The sequence below is a fragment of the Vulpes vulpes genome, chromosome 2 (assembly GCF_048418805.1).
Source record: "Vulpes vulpes isolate BD-2025 chromosome 2, VulVul3, whole genome shotgun sequence".
In the NCBI taxonomy this organism is placed as follows: Eukaryota; Metazoa; Chordata; class Mammalia; order Carnivora; family Canidae; genus Vulpes; species Vulpes vulpes.
The window spans coordinates 164,189,921-164,206,980 of record NC_132781.1 but is presented as its reverse complement, the minus strand read 5'-3'; the positions used below and the strand labels follow the sequence as shown (position 1 = coordinate 164,206,980).

General features: G+C 64.7%; 1 protein-coding gene across 6 annotated transcripts; it reads left to right on the top strand.

The window, feature by feature from the left end:
• The first annotated feature begins 226 nt into the window (after positions 1 to 226).
• AGTRAP (angiotensin II receptor associated protein) lies at positions 227 to 13,439 on the top strand. 6 transcript variants are annotated; one of them, XM_072751186.1, is made up of 6 exons: positions 941 to 1,024; positions 1,378 to 1,519; positions 7,445 to 7,479; positions 9,688 to 9,793; positions 10,508 to 10,703; positions 11,979 to 13,439. In XM_072751186.1, exons 3-6 carry the CDS (start codon positions 7,445 to 7,447, stop codon positions 12,092 to 12,094), a joined length of 453 nt encoding a protein of 150 aa, XP_072607287.1. In that variant the 5' UTR covers positions 941 to 1,024; positions 1,378 to 1,519; the 3' UTR covers positions 12,095 to 13,439. The 6 variants fall into 6 exon arrangements, with proteins under 6 accessions (XP_072607283.1, XP_072607286.1, XP_072607288.1 ...); XM_072751182.1 differs by lacking the exons at positions 941 to 1,024; positions 1,378 to 1,519 and adding an exon at positions 227 to 354; XM_072751185.1 differs by lacking the exons at positions 941 to 1,024; positions 1,378 to 1,519 and adding an exon at positions 236 to 354 and having other exon boundaries at positions 10,508 to 10,682.
• Positions 13,440 to 17,060: the final 3,621 nt, after the last annotated feature.

The following is a 17,060-nucleotide window of genomic DNA, read 5'->3' as shown; positions in this document are numbered from 1 at the left end:
GCTGGAGGAGCGAGCGGGGCAGGAGGGGCGGGGCGAGCGGGACGGAGGGGCGGGAGGGGCGAGCTGTGCAGCAGGGGCGGGAGGAGTGAGCGGGGCAGGAGGGGCGGGGCGAGCGGGCAGGAGGGGCGGGGCGAGCGGGCAGGAGGGGCGGGAGGGGCGAGCGGGGCAGGGAGGGTGGGAGGGGCGAGCGAGGCGTAGGGGCGGGGCGAGCGAGGCGTAGGGGCGGGGCGAGCGGGGCGCAGGGGCGGGGCCGCCAAGTTAGTTCGCGGGAGTCCGGAGCTCGGGAGCGCCGGGGCGGCCGCGCAGGTGCCCTGGGCCGGCGTCGGGATGGAGCTGCCCACGGTGAACCTCAAGGTGGCGGGGGCGGGGCAGGGCGGGGGCGTCGCTGTCCTCCGGCCGGGTGCGGGGCGCGGGGTGCGGGGCGCGGGGTGCGGGGCGCGGGGTGCGGGCCCCGAGCGGTGGGCTCGAGGGCTGCTGGGCCCGGCTGCGAGGGGAGGCGGCCGCCGCGGCCGAGGGCTCCGGGGAGCGGCCCGCGGGGGCCGGGCGGGGCGGCGCGTTCCCTCCCCCGGCTGACCCCGCCGACCCCTGGGCCTGCACGCCCTGGGCCTGCACCAGGGGCCGGGAGGGGCCCCGAGAGCCCCGCGGGCCGGGCGGACACCTGCCTGCCCTGGGGGACCCGCGACCCGCCCGACCCCGCCCGCGGCCCGCAGGCCCGGGGCGCCCGCCTCGCCGGCGTCCGCGGGTTAAGAAAACCCGCAGTTCCCAGACACGTGGTCTCCAGCGCCTGCAGCTCCCGCGCCCTTATTTCCTAAGAACCGGAACAGCGGATAGAAGTTACTTAAAAGCAGCAGACCTCGACCCTGGGCCCCTAGGAGGACACTGCGAGGCTTCCTGGGGTGTCTTCACTTCCTGTGGCCTGTCCTCCGCCCCTCCAGATGCCAGCGGCTTCTTCTTTCTGTCGCCGCCCCTGGCCCCACGGGCTCCGCTCCGGGCGGCTCCCGGGCAGCATCGGCGGCCCAGGAAGGTGGGGAGCTCGGCCCAGACCTGCCATTCGGGGTGTCGGGCCGCCCCCTCTGACACTATACCCAGGGACGCCCTCGTACTCACCAGTGACAAAGCATTTAGCCCCCGTGGTGTCCAGCATGGAAAAGGGAGACACGGGGGACCAGGAAAGGACACGAGACCCGTGCTTGGGTACTGGGGGGGCATCTGTGTTACGACTCCCCAGGGGCAGATTTTTCTCTAATCAGAAGCTTCCAGCCGGGGAGGTTCCCCGAGGGCATCCGAGGGGCAGGGGTATCAATATTCACCTGGGTCGGGGCAGCGGGGCACCAGGCAGTGAAGGGGCCGTGCCCACGCCCTTTTCTCTGATGCGAGATTCGCCTAAAGCCGTTGCCGGGGGAGCACCCGCTGAGGCAGAGCTGCAGAAACCCGTTCCTGGAGCGTCTGTGGCTTGCCAGGTTGTTCACTTGATCACAGCCGCCTCCCGAGAAAGCTGATACTGTCACCTGCCTGGCAGGTGAGCGAACTTCAGCTCGGGTCAGATGAGTAACCTGCCAGGGTCCCACCGGGATTAAGTGGCAGAGTCAGGCTTTGAACCCACTGGGGCAGACTTCAAGGCCAGGTCCTTTCCTGGCCACCAGTTAGGGCTGACTTCAGCCTTGAAGGCTTCCATCCATCGGGAGGGTTTAGTCTCTTTGGGGCTTTTTTTTTTTTTTTTTTTTTAGATTTTATTTATTTATTCATGAGAGACGCAGAGAGAGGCAGAGACACAGGCAGAGGGAGGAGCAGGCTCCATGCAGGGAGCCCGACTTGGGGCTCAATCCTGGGACCCCAGGGTCATGCCCTGGGCCGTACACGGCACTAAACCTCTGAGCCACGGGGGCTGTCTTTGGGGCTTTAAAAAAAATTTTTTTTTTTTTTTAGCAACTTTATGGGCCTGACAGGCCAAGCACACCCACAGGTCTGGGCTGTGCCGACGTTCTGTGCCCCCGAGTGAGACGGGCGGCCCTTCCCTTGGCTTAGGCAACAGGACCCCACGTTTCCAAAGATCTTAGCTGGTACCAGGCAGAGACAAATAAGTGCTGAGAGACCGCGAGGGGCCAGAGTTGCCCCTGGTGTCATACAGGACGTCCAGTTGGATTCGAATTTCAGGTCAACAATGAATAATTTTTTGGCATAAGTATATCCGAGGCAGGGTCTGGGGCACCCTAACAGAGGCTTTATTAACCAACATTCGAAACTGAGCGTTCTGTGTTTGTGTCGTTAAATCTGGGCATCCTGGGGGGTGGCTGTTGACTCCTTGCTCGTAGGCACTTCAGTGGGATGTTCTGAAGTCAGGTCCCCTCGGGGACTGGGGAAATGCGCCCCTGTGGGCCTGCACCCGCTCCATTGTCTGGCAACTGGTTGAATGCCTGTCGTGCCCAGCCCAGCCAGAGTGGCCAGTGTGGTGCCGGCGAAAGCAACAGCTGCCCCAGGCCCTTCACACAAAGGGCCGTCCCTAACCGAGGCCCATCCGTGAGGCAGGTCCTGAGCCGGAGACGTGACATTGTGACAGGCTTAGAAAGGAATAGGCTTCGGTCTGGGAGATCTTTCCAGAAAAGGCGGGTGGGAGGAAGGTCCAGGCTGTAGGGTAGCCTGCGGGCTTAAGGACTTCGGGAGCCGACTTCCTGACGGTAGTAGGGAGCAGGGCCGTGCACGGGGCTGACCACCTGGCAGGCTATTGTTGTGTGGTTTTTTGTTTTTTTAAAGATTTTATTTATTTGTTCATGAGAGAGGCAGAGGCAGAGGGAGAAGCAGGCCACCTGCAGGGAGCCCGATGTGAGATTCGATCCAGGGTCCCCGGGGTCACGCACTGGGCCGAAGGCAGACGCTGCACCGCTGAGCCCCCCAGGTGCCCTCTGTGTCCTGTGTTTGACGCCCCCCTCCACCGCCCTGGGCCCCAGGCTCCACAGAACAACCCCACGACACGGGCACGATGGGCCCTACTTTTTGGAAGAGCAAACAGCAGTTCGAGGGCTCGGCGAGTTGCTCAGGGTCCCGGCTCCTGCCCCCCGGGGCCAGGCTGGGAAGCCCCACCTGACTGCCGCCGCGGGTGGGGGGGGGTGCTGCCGTGGGCCTCTCAGCCCGGCCACCCTGGGGGGCTTGCCACCCCCTCCGCAGGCTGCTGGACGTTTACGCAGGACTAATGCAAACAGGTTGCCTAGGAAGTGTGCCCCTCCCGCGCCGGTCAGCCCGGGGCCCTCTGTGGCAAGGGCGGGGCTGGGTCCTGCCCTGGGCCCCGGGCCTGCCCTCGGCCTGCCCTCTGGCTCAGCCTCCTGTGCGCGCCGCCCTTCCCTTGCTCTTCCAGGCCCTGCGCGTGGGCACACCTGCGGCTCACCGGCTGTGTGAGTCAGGCCTCGACCTCCGGAGTGTCCATTTGCTCCCCGTAAGAAGAGGATCAGAATAGACGCTCCGTCCTAGGGTGACAAGAGGAGGATCCCGCGCTCCACGAGGGGGGGGGCGTTGGCGTTTTTATTAGACCCGAGAGCCGTCGGACGCCTGCACCGAGCGCCGTGTATCTGAGCGTTGGGGTGTGGGCCGTGGGATGTCCCGCTGCCTCGGGGCTAAGAGCGTCGGTGGGCGCGCACGCACACACACACACGCACGCACATGCACGTGCACACACATACACGCACACACATGCGTGTTCGGGGCAGTGCAGACGCAGCGGTCCTGGTCAGGGGCGGGAGCTACGTCATTAGTGCTGGTGCAGGAAGCCTGAGCCATGTGGGGACCCGTGGTCGGTGCGTGGATGCGCGGTGCCTGCGGGACCATGTCTGTGCGCGGGAGGCACCGCACTGGGACATGGGGGGGACAGGGTGGCCTCTGTTGCACAGAGAACGAACCCAGTGCACAGACACCCAGAGCCGCGGCCTCCGGACCAGACCCCAGGCGTCCAGGGCAGCACCCCACGACCCCAGCTGCCCTGGCTCCCCCCGCCCCCGGTCTCTTGGGGAACAGCCGGGCAGTCCCCGGGCCGAGCACTGTGTGAAGAGTCCTGAGCCCCCAGCTCTGCTCTTGCCCGGGCGCGTTGTCAGAGCCCAGTGCCTCCCTCCCCCGGTCTCAGGGGGTACCTGGGGATCCCTGGTGTCCCCCCGGTTACCAGAAACCTCCCCAGCAGCCGGCACGTGGCTCTCTGTGCTGAGACGAGTCGGGGGACCCTCGTGGGTCGGGAGGGGCCGGCCCACGTTGCTCGGTTTCTGCTGGGAGCTCTCCTGGACGTCGGGCCTCTGCGGGCCTGCATGGCTGTGCCCTCCCTCCCCTTACAAAGATGGGGACACCCTGGGAGAGGAGGCGTAGTGTTCTGGGGCTTTCTTCTCCCGGGGGCTGAGACACGATCCAAAGCTGCCAAGTTTCTTAACTATAAAATGAAAGTGATGTCACGTGGAGGGCACCCAGCGGCCCCGTTCCGGGTCGCTCTCTCCCCGAGACAGACGGCAGAGGTTTGGGCTTCGGGCAGGGGCCCACTGCGTATTCCAGGTCTTTCTAGCTCTTGGCAAAGTCTTTGTCTCACAGGTGACACCGCGATTGCCCCCGGCAGCTCGCGTCCCCGCGGGCTTGCGGGTCTCAGCCCTTCACCCTCCCTTCATCACGCAGGCGCCCTGGGGCCCAGAAGCGCCCCATGCTGGAGCCCCGCCGTGTGCGCGGTCTGGAGGTGGGAGCCAGAGCGCCTGGAGATGGAGACGGTTCTGGAATGAAGGCCAACGAGGGGGGAGGCTCAGGTGTTGAGTCTTAGGCGGAAGGTGGTGATAGGAGCCCCTGCCCTGTGCTTCCTTCCCCGGGGTCTGCTCTTAGTGGGAAAGGCGGACGCCAGAACCACTGCGGCCGGTCACGTGTGGCCTTGAGGCAGGCTCCCCTCTGTGGGCAGGGTTTCCTGTCAAGACTGGGGGGGGGGGGGGGCAGTGGTTGGCTCTTGAGATAAAGATCAGAACTCTTCCCCACAAGCCCCAGCCCCCCACCCCCGCTTCCTGTGTGCCCTCCACGGTCTCCTGTCCAGCCACCTTGGCATCTTTCCAGTTTCCAGAATGTTCCGTGCTGCCTTCTGCCACAGAGCCTTTGCAGGTGCTGCCCCTTCTGCTTAAAATGCTCTCCTTTTTTTTTTTTTTTTTAAGATTTTATTTATTTGATGGAAAGGGAGAGAGCACAGGCAGAGGGAGAGGGAGGCGCAGACGCCCGTGACCTGGGAGCTGACACGGGCTCCGGCCAGGACCCTGGGATCGTGACCCGACCCCTTAATCAGCTGAGCCCCCAGGTGCCCCGTGAAATCTCTTCTTGACGCCCACCTCGCTCACCGGCCTCGTAACCCCCCTGCCCCCCCCTTGTACAGGAGGCTCCTCTTCCTTTACTAGAATCTCCCTCGGAAAGACGGTCTCACTGGGGCAGCCCGGGTGGCTTAGCACTGCCTTCAGCCCAGGGTGTGATCCTGGAGACCCGGGATCGGGTCCCACATCGGGCTCCCTGCACGGAGCCTGCTTCTCCCTCTGCCTGTGTCTCTGCCTCTCTCTCTGCATCTCTCTGTGTCTGTCATGGATAAATAAATAAAATCTTTAAGAAAAAAAAAGGTGGTCTCGTTGGACCCCTCACTCTGTGGTGATGATCTGCTCAGCAGGTGTCTCCCGCCACATGAGGTTCTGGGAGGGCCGCCCAGCCCCACGTATGCCCCACTCGCCGCTGGGTCCCCAGGCGGGTGCCAAGCAGATGCCAGGGGCACCGGCCGACAGTCTAGATGTCTGAGACACGTAGCCCCATTTGGTCACGTCTCGTAAGCCTCTGCGAAAGGACACCCTAGCACCTCAGCCTCCTGTGCCTCGGTGTCCCCATTTTGTAATGCGAGGAGTGCACTGGGCCCCCAGAGGCTTGGCGGTCAGGGGCCTCGGCCTTCTCCCCTGCACACGGCTCCTCCGCTCCCCGCACAGGATGGAGGGTGTGCGGCCCTCAGGACGCGCCCAGAGCTCCAGCCCGGCCCCCCGGGTGGACAGAGCGGCTTCCCCAGAGGCGGGTGCTGGGCCCTGGTCGCCACCGGCTCAGGCAGCTCCCCTGGAGCCTGGACCCTGGGAGCCTGGGTCACACTCGCCGCCAACCCCTAGGCCCACCGCCCGCCGTCCGGGGAGCCCGGGGCAGCCTCAGCTTCCTGAGTCTGGTTTTCCCCTCTGTAGGAGGGGCGCGATCGTGGCGTCTGTTCCAAAGGCTCGCGTGCGGGCTGGGTGCCGCGGGGTGCGCAGCAAGCGGGGCTCTTCTCGCAGGGCTCTTCCCTCCGCGGCCACGACTCCTTCCAGCAGGTGCCCTTCTGCCCTTTGTGGGGTTCGGAAGCCTGGGCTGTTCCCTGCACGGCCTCGCCCTATGTGCCCTCCCCCGGGCTCTCGGCGTCCCCCCCAGCCCGACCCCCCAATCCCCTGAGTGACTCCTCCAAGGCCCCCCTCTACCACAGGGACCCCGGGGAAGCCCCCGTGGGGGTCAGGGGGGCCCTGGCCCCCTGCTGGTCCAGGTCTGCTCTCTGCCCCCCGCCCCCCGCCCGGGCTCTGGCTCCTGCCTCCCCATCTGTGTTTCCACCTGTGGCTCTCGCACACCTTGCCCCTCCCCTTTGCCAGGCTGGGCCCTGCTTGTCCCTTGGCACCCAGCGCCCTCCTCCTGAAGCTCCGCCCGCCGCCGGCAGCACCCTGCCCTCCCCATGGCATCTGCGCCGCCTCCTCCACTTCCAAGCCGGGCCCTTGCCGTCACCAGCAGTGGAGACAAGTTCCACGAAGAGGGCTGTTATTTTAAACACATCCGGGACGGTGAAAGGGATGGGATAGCGCAGAAATCTAGAAAAAAGCGGGGGTGGGGGGTTGTGTTTTGTTTCCTTAAACCGCAGCAAGTTACTTCCTTGCACAAAGCCCTCTGTGGCTTCCCTCCATGCACTTCAGATAAAATCCATGCTCCGCTGAGGCCCCAAGGCCTGCTCCTCCCGGGCCCCCCGCCGCCCTCCCCTGGCTCTTCCCCCGGCCCCCCCGGTGCTCTCCTGCTCCTTGCACGCAGGTGGCCCCCCCCCACCGTACCCCAGCTCTGCTGTGCCAAGAAAGCAGCCTCGGTGGATGGAGTCCCACGCCCCCCCCCAGCCATTCCTAGTCCAGGCATCCACTGATGCCAGAGCCGATTGGCAGGTGCCCCCGAGGAGCCCCCGCCTCTGGGAGCAGGTGGGGCTGTGGGCGTCTGCTGCCCCAGGGGACGCGGCAGCCCAGGCCTGGCCTCACTCGTCCTTCACCTGAGCCTGGTTCGCTCAGTGTGGCTGGTGGGTTTTTGTATTTCAACAGGTGTTTGCAAAGCTTGTTAGGTCCTAGGCAGGGGCTTCCTGTGTTTCCTGGCTCCACAAGCCCCCCCGCCCCGGGGGGCGTCTCACTCACAGTTCTCTCCTTCCTTCCCACAGATGATCCTGCTGGTTCACTGGCTGCTGACGGTCTGGTGAGTGACTCCGCAGGTGCCCGGTCCTGGGTCACGTATCTCCCGGGATCCTGTCCACGCGTCCCCTGGTCTTACCCGCGTGTCTCCCGGCCAGGTCTAAGACTAAACAGCCCCTCTGTCAAGAACGTCATCAGCAAGCGCCCCGTGTTCCAAGACTGTCTGTGGGGCAGGCGACTTCCAGAGGCCTTTGCCATCCCTGCCACCCCCCCCCCACCCTCCATCGAGGCTTCAAGCCGTCATCCTCAGGGAGGTGGCCGGCCCAGGGCAGTCCCCACGGCTCAGACCCTCCTCCAGGCACTGCCCTTTGGGGCTTGGCTGACTCTGGTTCCTCCCCAGGCCTTCGTGTCTGGAGGGCGTGAGGTGCTAAAGCCAGGGGGCTGGTCTCGTGGGCAGCTGGACTCCCCGAGGCAGCTGGGGGTGGGGGGCGGCTAGAGCTCCTCGTGTCTGTGACCTCGGGTCAGTCACTGGGACTCCCTGCGTCGTTCTCTCACCCGTAAGACGAGGGCATAACTGACCCGTGTGAGGTCACCGGGCGGTGAACGCACAGCTTCAGACACTAATAGGCACGATGGCTTACTGAGGGTGTCTGGGAGCAGCCACCGGGCCGAGCACCTGTGGGTGACTCAAGGAGATGCTCACGACCCGAGGCGCAGGGCTGGACCCCTTTTCCCATATCGAAGTCCTGCCCAGAGACGGCCGACTCAGGATTCACACGCATCTGAGCAGGGCCTGGCGCAGCCGGGGTGCAGCCGGTGACCTTACCGAGTGTCCCGCCCCCTGGGGCCTCGGTTTCCATCTGTAAGGACGGCACACCCCTGCCTATGGGGCTGGGGGGGGAGGCGTGTCGTGCCATCCAGCCCCCGGGGCCTGCCGCCAAGGGGGGCCCGAGGGTGGCGGGCGACTCCACGATCGCCGTGGGGCTGCCGGGGCGACCTCCCTGTCCAGCCAGCGCTGGGAACCGTTGAGCTCCCGCGCCTCTGGCAGCCCCCCAAGTACGCTGCCCGTGTGGGGCGGCTGCGAGTGTCGCACACGGTCACGGCGGATGACCTCGGGAAGCAGGGTCAGGAGTCCCGGGGTTCCGGGTTGTGGTCGGGGCCGCACTCGCTTCTGAGGAGCAGGAAGTCAGGTGACTTCTAAGGCTGCGGCGCCGCTCACCTTCTGCTCTGAACTGGAGCGGCCTCTGCAGCGGCCCCGAGCCCCGTCCCGGCCCCTGAGCCCACGCCTGGGGGCTGTGCGGCCTGGGCCGAGGCACGTCATCTCCCCGTGGCCCAGCTTCCTCGTCTTCATTTTTTTTTTTAAACATTTTGTTTATTTGACCCAGAGCGAGCACAAGCAGGGGGAGCGGGAGAGGGAGAAGCAGGCTCCGTGCCCCGCAGGGGGCCTGGCCTGGGGCTCGTTCCCAGGACCCCGGGATCGTGACCTGAGCCCAAAGCAGATGCTTCCCCAGCCGAGCCGCCCGGGCCCTGGGTTCCTCATGTTCAGAGCCAGGGCGCTGCTCGCGCCTCCTTTCTAGGGTCGTTACCATAAACGCGCATCCCTGAGTTCACGTAAAGTGGCTAAACGGGCCAGGCGCCCCCGGGGGCTCCGTGTTAACTATTTTCACTGGGTTGACGACCACAGAGGTAGTGGGTGACGACACCCCGGGAACCACACGGGGCGGCACCGAGTGAGGAAGAGCCGAGGGGCGCGTCACACCGGGCGGTCAGGGCGAGGGCCCGGCGTCCACGCGGGGCCCAGCCTCAAGCGGCACAGCAGGCCCCGCGTTCAGGGCGGCGCACGCAGGCGGCCGGCGGCGAGTCACGGGGCCCCTCGGGTCACGGGGCTCCTCGGGCCACGGGGCGGGTCTGTGTTTCATGGCACGTGGGCAGGAAGCTGTGGGAGACTCAGCAGACGAGGGGCGGCACCCGGTGACGTTAGTCGCCTCTGTTGAGGGAAGGGCCAGAGGGCAGGAGTGGGCGTCCGGGGCCCACGGGGCCAGGCCCCCGGTGATGGGTCCTGGGGGGGGGGGACCATGCGGCCAGCGGGGGCCAGAGCGGGGTCCCTTTGGGAAGTGAGGGTGACGGGGTTTGTTGCCGGTTCCAGCGCCCAGCTGGGCGGGAGGAGAGCGAGCACCCCAGCCTCTTCACAGGGGCCGGGGACCCCGGCGCAGTGGCCTCGGGAAGGGGGGGCACCTGCAGGGTGGGCACCTGACGGGGCCTCTTCCCACAGGGGCTGCATCACGTTCTCGGGGCCCTATCCCTGGGCCAACTTCACCGTCCTGGCCGTGGGCGTGTGGGCCGTGGCTCAGCGGGACTCCATCGATGCCATAAGTCTGGTGAGGCGGGGGAAGCGGGAGGTGACTGGCCTGGGGGGCCACAGCCCCCCATCCCATCCCATCCCACCCATCCCATCCCAATCCTGACGCCCCCACCCGCCCCCCATTCCCAGGTGTCTCACCCGGCCTGCCTGGCTCCGAGAGCCCGGAGTCCCTCGTGGCCACCCCAACAGAAGCATGGGTGGGGTCCCCCAGGGGCCCCAGCGTCCCGCTCCTCGGGGGCGCTGGAGCACGTGCCCAGTAACCCGCCTCTCCAGGGAGCGGTGCGGCTGGGAGCCCCACCAACGGGGAGCTCGTCTCCGTCATGAGGTCAGAGCAGATGCAGCCGTGCTGAACTCTGTCCCGGGGGCGCTTCCCCAGCCCTGCTGTGCCCCAAGGGCCCGTCAGGGTGACTGCAGAGGACGGAGCTCCCCACGGCGGAGACAGACTGGGGAACCCGAGGGACCTTCTATCCCAAAGGTTCTGGAACCGAGTCTTGTGCCCCATCCTGGCCTCAGGGACAGGGAAGAGCAGGAGTGGTGACGGGCTAGGTCCAGACCCGGGTCCACCCTGCGCTCGACGGTGTCGCCCTCGGTCGGGCGTCTCACCCGCGGCTCCTGCCCGCGGCCCGACCTGCCGTCCAGCACAGCCCGGGGACACGGGAGCGCGGACGGAGCGCCCGGGCTGGCGCGCGTGGCAGCGGATGGCACAGGCCCGCGTGCCTCTGTCTTGCAGTTTCTGGGCGGCTTGGCGGCCACCGTCTTCCTGGACATCGTCCACCTCAGCATCTTCTACCAGCGGACGGGCTTCTCGGACACGCAGCGCTTCGGCGCGGGCATGGCCATCCTCAGCCTGCTGCTCAAGCCCCTGTCCTGCTGCTTCGTCTACCACATGTACCGGGAGCGCGGCGGTGAGCGCCTGCTGTATACGGGTGAGGCCGCCACCCCCGGCCCCTCTGTCCCGCCTGACCCGCAGCCCCTGCCCCAGCGAGCGGGCCTGGCCCCGGGGTCAGGGGTCCGAGGGTGGGGCCGGGGAGCGGGGCCCCTGAGTGCCGGGGGGCGGGAATGCAGGCTCCTGTGTCGCAGCGCACAGGCTGCGGGCAGAGCTGGGGGCGCGCCCAGACCCCGTGTCAACCGGAGCTCGGATGCCACGGGGCAGCCTGCAGCCCGAGGCGGGTAGGTTCCTGCGGGGCGCCGGGCCTAGAGCCCCCCTAGCAGCACGCGGGCTCCGCGGCCAAGGGACGGGAGCTGCTGGCCTGGGCCACGGAGCCTCGGCCGGCGGGCACGGAACCACAGGCGCTTTGTCTGGGGGCGTCCCGGCCACATCCCCTGGCCCGCCGCTGCCCCCACCCCCCTCCTCGTGGTGGCTAGCCCATTTTCCTCTTCTCCCTCCCGTGCTTCTCCTGTCCCTTCTCTCAGAGGCGGGGAGAGGGTAGGCGGTGGCCTTCCACTGTCCCCTCCCAACGAGAGAGGCCTGATGGGCCCACGACCTGCCCACAGGAGCAGCTGGATCTGGGCAGCAGCGGCCTGTGGCCTCAGCATTGCCCTGGCCTGGCCTGCAGCTGGGGACGGCCAGGAACATTCTTGCCATGGGACAGATGAGGGAGTGGGCGCCCAGAGCCCCTGGGACTTGTGCTGGGTCACAGGACGGTGTGCAGGGCAGGATGGGAGCGAAGAGCATGGGCACACGGAGTCCCCCCCCCCGGCACCCTGGGCTCTGCGAGTGCCAGCTCTGGGCCTTCTGCACAGTCATGTGGTGTCCACTGTGCGGGGAGGACCCTGCGGGCCCAGGGCAGAGAGCGCTGAGCGCGGGCTGCTCCGGGAAGGCCAGTGCAGGGTGGCCAGGGCACTGGCTGCGGGCTCACGCCACCCTGGCATAATGCCCTCAGCTTCAGGCTCTGCGCTCGGGGCCAGTCAGGTTCTCTCTTGGAGCCTCAGGTTCCCCATCTGTTAAGAGCACCCGCTCGAAAAATAAATAAAATAAAATAGATAGATAGATAGATAGATAGATGATAGATAGATGATAGATAAAAAGAACACCTACTCTGTAGGGTTACAGGAAGACTAGCGCACCGGCCAAAAGCTGGGGACTGTCATCCCCTCGGCGTCTCAGTGCCCTCCTGGTCGGGGGTGGATCTTGGTTGGGGCTCAGTAGAATGTCCCGAGTCCTCACCCTTCATCTTTCTCCTTCCCCTGTGACCCCCCAGGTTTCCTTGGGCCGTCACAGGAGCGCAGTGACTACCAGACGATTGAGTCACCAGAGGTGCCTGCGGACCCCTTTGTAGGCTCAGAGGGCAGGGGCCACTCCCCGCAAGGGTATTGAGGCCAGCCGGCTTTGGCCGCAGCGCAGGGGCGAGGGTGGTGGAGCCCGGAGATGGCCCAGCGGCATCACCCCCCTTGCGCCGCGGGTGGCATCCCAGAGACACTCCTGACCCCACGCCCCTGTCTTGGACTACGTTCCCCTGTCCCCAACCCCCATCAGGTGCCCTGAGTGCTCACCCGTCCCAGGCTCCCTGCAGCCGCCTCTCCCTTCGCTGGGCCAGGGCCGGGAACCTGGGGTCTCGTCGCCTCCCACAGCTGCCCCGTGCAGCCCCGTCCCAGTCTTGCCCGAGCCAGGCTCTGCCCGCGGCTCTTGGCCTCTGAGCTGCCTGCGGGTTGCACTCAGCCCTGGAGCAGCCCGGCTCGCTGCCTGGTGGCTTGCGGCATGGGGTTCTTGGGCTTGGGGATGGCACCTGGGACCCACCACAGCCTCGGGCGGCCCTTCCTGAAGCCCGGTGTTGGCGTCGGGGCACGTGGCTACGTGCACTTTGAGCCTGTAACCCCCAGCCGGGCCGTGCCTGGACCTGCCTGCGATTTCCCCTTTGAGTCCACAGGGAACCGGGGCTCAGCTGCCCTGTCTGCTGTGGGAGGACGTGGCCTCACGGGCAGCCGGGCCCACCCTGCACCCCGCATTGGCCCAGCGAAGGCCCAGCAGTGGAGGGCGCTGCGTGGTGCCAGCGGCCTCCATGTGTCTGAGTCAGAGGGCTCGGGTACCGGCTTGAATCTCGAGCGACTTGACGCCTCTGACCTCAGTGTCTTCTGGAAAGAAGCTAATAATGCTGCCGGGGTGGTGATGCAGGGGAAGCGTGCAGTGTCCGGCCCTTGGAAAGCTCCCGAAGTGGCGGCACAGTTGGTGGGCTGCTCCTTGATCCTGGGGTGCTGTGGGGTCCGTAGGCGGGGGGTGACCTCTTCTGGGCAGACCCTGGGTCTTGCCGTCAGGGGGACGGGGACCAGCACCCAGAAGCCCCGAGCATCCCACAGCCAGGCTCCTACCCTGTGTCGACTGGACCAAGTGCCTGCGCTCTCCCAGGCCGGCCCACTTGTCCCCGGCACGCACCCCCCACGCCCCGTGTCCATCCATCCGAGGGCGCTCAGGACCTGCTGCTGCTGAGCCAGGGCTGCGGGGCTGAACCTGGAGCCTGCTCTCAGGGAACAGACCTCAGGAGTCTCTGTCAGGAGGCAGGAGCCCCGCAAGGGTCCTGTGGGGAGGGACCTGCACTTGGCACCCAGGGACACCGAGCGGGGGCAGCTTCACCGTCAGGCGGGTGAATAGATAATCCGTGGTACGTGCACTCTGGATGTGGCTCAGCAGCCCGCGTGTGTGAATAAACCACACCTGTTTCTGTCAACGTCGGTCCCCCCGTGTGAGCAGATTGCAGAGTGGCCCCTGCGACGTGTTAGCATGAACTTGAAACCCGCCAAGCGAGCCCGTGTGTCGTTCATGAGCGAGTAGGTGGTGAACTAGAGGAGTGTGGGCTAGAAGGGAGGACCCTGCAAGCTCGTGGTCAGGGCAGCCTTGGGGGGCGGAGGTGGGGCCTCCGGGGCAAGTTCTGGGTCCCCTGCTTACACCAGCCCCTGGCACATGGCAGGCTTGCGCCGCACATGCCCGTGTGTATGTTGTGAATATATCAGGTTTTCAAGGGGAATGACAAGGTGAGGGGGACGCAGTGGGGGGGCCGCTAACTGCCTGTGTCAAGCAGCGGGAAGAGTATATTCAGAGACTCTGGGTCCTCATAGTCCCAGATCCTCAAATCAGACCAGATCTTTACAGGGGGGGGGGGTGTGCAGAGAGGGCCCCTGTCTTAGGTAGGGGTCCCCAGAAGCACACCCTGAATGCAGTGTCTGGCTTGAGGCGAAGCAGGGGAGCTGGGCTTTCTGGTCATTGGCCAGGGGCTGCTCTGGCTTCGGGGGACGGCGACTGAACCTCCCAGCTACTCTGGCTCCCCGAACCCGCAGGCCAAGTGGCCCCGGGAGCCGGACGGTTGGCCTGCAAGAGCAGGGCCCTGATCCGAGGCCCAGGGACAGCGAGGGCCCCCAGTGGGGTGCCCCCTCTCCAAACAGCAGGTCTCCTAACTGACATTCTAGCATTCGTTCAACAAGCAACCAAGAGCCTGTGGGAGCTGGGAGTCCTCTAGCTGCTGGGGCTGCCAACATCGGGGAAAAAGCCCCAAGTACCAGGCGATTCCCTTTGATGTGAGAGCTTCCAGGCAGGGGAACAGCTCGCGGGAAGGCTTGAGCATGTGTGTGCCTGCCCAGCCTGTTTCCGGGCATAGTCAGGAGGCCGGCGTGGCTGGAACCAAGGGAGGGAGGAAAGAATGAGGTCAGAAGGGCAGCAGGGACCCGGTAGCAAAGGGTTAGGAGGGCATGTGGGGACTTTGGCCTGTTCTGAGTGCGCTGGGGCCGCTGGAGGGCTTGACGGTCTGACCTACACTCTGAAAGGCCCCTGTTGGCTCGGGTGGGCGGGGAGAGGTGGGGGTGCTGCTGGCCACATTGAACAGAACACCACGCACCCGTTCTCGGTCCCAGGAGGGACATCCGAGTCCTGCCCACTGCGTGCTGGAGGTCGGGGCACCGAGGGCAGCGGGGCAGGCGCGCCCTGGACGGACCACGCTCTACTCGCACCGAGAAAGGACAAGACCAGCTTCGGTGGGATGGGGGGGAGGGGGGTCAGTCCCCCCTGGCCAGCAGTAACCCCCGCGCCCTTACTCTCACCCCTCTCCGGCCCCGGTGGGAGGACGCTCCCCGAGGACAGGCGCAGCAGTGGCGTGGGCCGGGGGCCACATGACACGCATGCTTGAGCAGAACAAGAGAGCAAACCTTGGACTTGAAACAGAGTAAGATATTCCCACACGGGTGACAAGGTCAGCTCCGCCTGCGTGGGCTCTGCATCTCTGGGTAAGGAAGTGTTCCAGCCTCAAGGCCCCTTTGTGACCGGCGAGTGGGATGCAGCCAGCTTGCAGGAGGCGGCCTTTCCCAACAGGGCAGCCCTCGGCTGTGTTCTGGAGGCAGAGCGGCAGGATTCACTCGTGGCCGGGGTGTAAGAAGGAGAAGGCCTGGGGCCCGAGCAGCTCGGAGCTCCAGCTGCCCCTGGCTGGGGGCGGACGGCAGGAAGGCCGGGTCCAGGGAAGGGCCAGACGGGAATGGAGCTTCCGACCGACCGTCTCAACAGCCTGCTCTTCCAGAAAGGCCAGCTTTTGTAGACTCTTTTTCTCAAATATTTGTTTATTCATGAGAGACACGGGCACAGGGAGAAGCAGGCTCCCTGCGGGGAGCCTGACGCGGGACTCAACCACTGAGCACCCCGGCGTCCCTGTAGACTCTTGCCAGCCTCCGCCTTTTAGTCTGTAGCGTCTGCCGCTCTGGACACTCGACCGCAGGCTGCCAACTCCTCTTGCCTCCGGTCTCCTGCTGGTGAGGGCTGAAGCCACCTGTCCGGTTCCCAACTCTTGTGTTTCTTGTTTTCACAAAGCTGAGCTTTCCAGATGAGGGAGCTGGAGATAAGCCCTGGTCCCGGGAGAGGTCACTGTCCTGTCCTGTTGGCCGGAACTGGACCAGAGCCAGCCGTCCCCGCAGGGGCCCCCGCCTTAGGCTCATCCTGCCTCGAGTCTCCAGAACAGCCTGGAAATTCCCACTCTCCCCGCCTCCCCCTCCAAAACGGCCCTAGAGCCAGAAAGCTTTGGTCAAATCCCCACTGCCCCCTGTGACCGGCTGTACGAGACACAGGACAGCCCCTTCCCTCACCGTGACTCAGTTTCCTCATCTGAGAAGTGGGGATTGTCCCAGTGCCTGGCCCCGGGACCAGTGAGATCTGAAAACGTGTGACATCAGTGTTTCTCGTTGTGCTGTGACCGTGTTAATCATTGAGGGAGGGAGGGGGTGACGAGCGTAGGGGAGGAGAGAGCTTTCCTCCGTCCTCCGAGGGTCCCTGGCTGGGTCTGAAAGTTAAACTGACAAACACGAACAGGAGAAAAGCATGTGCGTTTTCTCGAACTTTCCCACGTACATGAGAACCTTCACAACAGAAGGACGTTTTCGTGCCTTTCACACAACGAGACGATGAACGCGTGAAGAATTGAGAGGCGGGGACCAGGCTGGGGTAGTGAGGGTGACGCAGCAGGAAGATCAGGGTTAGTCTAGCGAGGTTGGTTCAGGCAGATCTCTCGGAGAGGAACCCCCGTCTCTGGTGATAAGGATGTCCTCTCTCCCCGGCACGCGGATACCTTTCACGTAGGGGATTTAGGGCTTATTTCAGGGAAGTTCAGGGGACGGGGGCAGAGTGACTTTCTTGCTTCAGGCATTTTTTCCCCCCAAAAGCTCAGGGTAAGATGTTCAACACGCCACGGTGCCAGGCCTTGGGGGTAGCATGTCCTGAGCCCATCAGTCTGTCTGACCATCCACTCATTTATTCATTCATGATCAATTCCATAATAATTTATCGAGTGCTTTCTACAAGTTTTGAAAAAATTATAAAACAGAAGTTTTCCTCACTGGCAACAGCAGAGCCCTGAGGGTCCAGTTCTCCGGGTAGTTGAGGGCTCATGTTCATACCTATTAATGTAGAGACTGTTGACAGAGTTATTATAAAGGTTATTTATAAAGCATTACCATGTCAACGTTCTTTTTTTTTTTTTTTTAAAGATTTTACTTATTCATGAGGCACAGAGAGAGAGGCAGAGGCACAGGCAGAGGGAGAAGCGGGCTCCATGCAGGGAGCCCGATGCAGGACTCGATCCCGGGACGCTGGGGTCATGCCCTGAGCCCAAGGCAGATGCTCCACCCAGGTGCCCCCATATCAAAAATCTACACGCAGATTCACAGACTTGAACTCAAGAGAAGCTTCGAGCTCCCACAGCCCAGCAGTTTGAAAGTTTTAATTTCAAACCCTTGATTAAAAAAGAAATCTTGGCCAGGGAATAAGACAGAGCAGGTCTGGCAGAGCACGCCAGCACCACCACCGCTGCCGCCACTCT

Coding starts and splice junctions, on each gene's coding strand:
- AGTRAP (XM_072751182.1), top strand. CDS start 328: ATGGAGCTGCCCACGGTGAACCTCAAG. Junction 9,794..10,507: donor CCATCGATGCCATAAGTCTG/GTGAGGCGGGGG, acceptor TCTGTCTTGCAG/TTTCTGGGCGGCTTGGCGGC. Junction 10,704..11,978: donor TGAGCGCCTGCTGTATACGG/GTGAGGCCGCCA, acceptor GTGACCCCCCAG/GTTTCCTTGGGCCGTCACAG.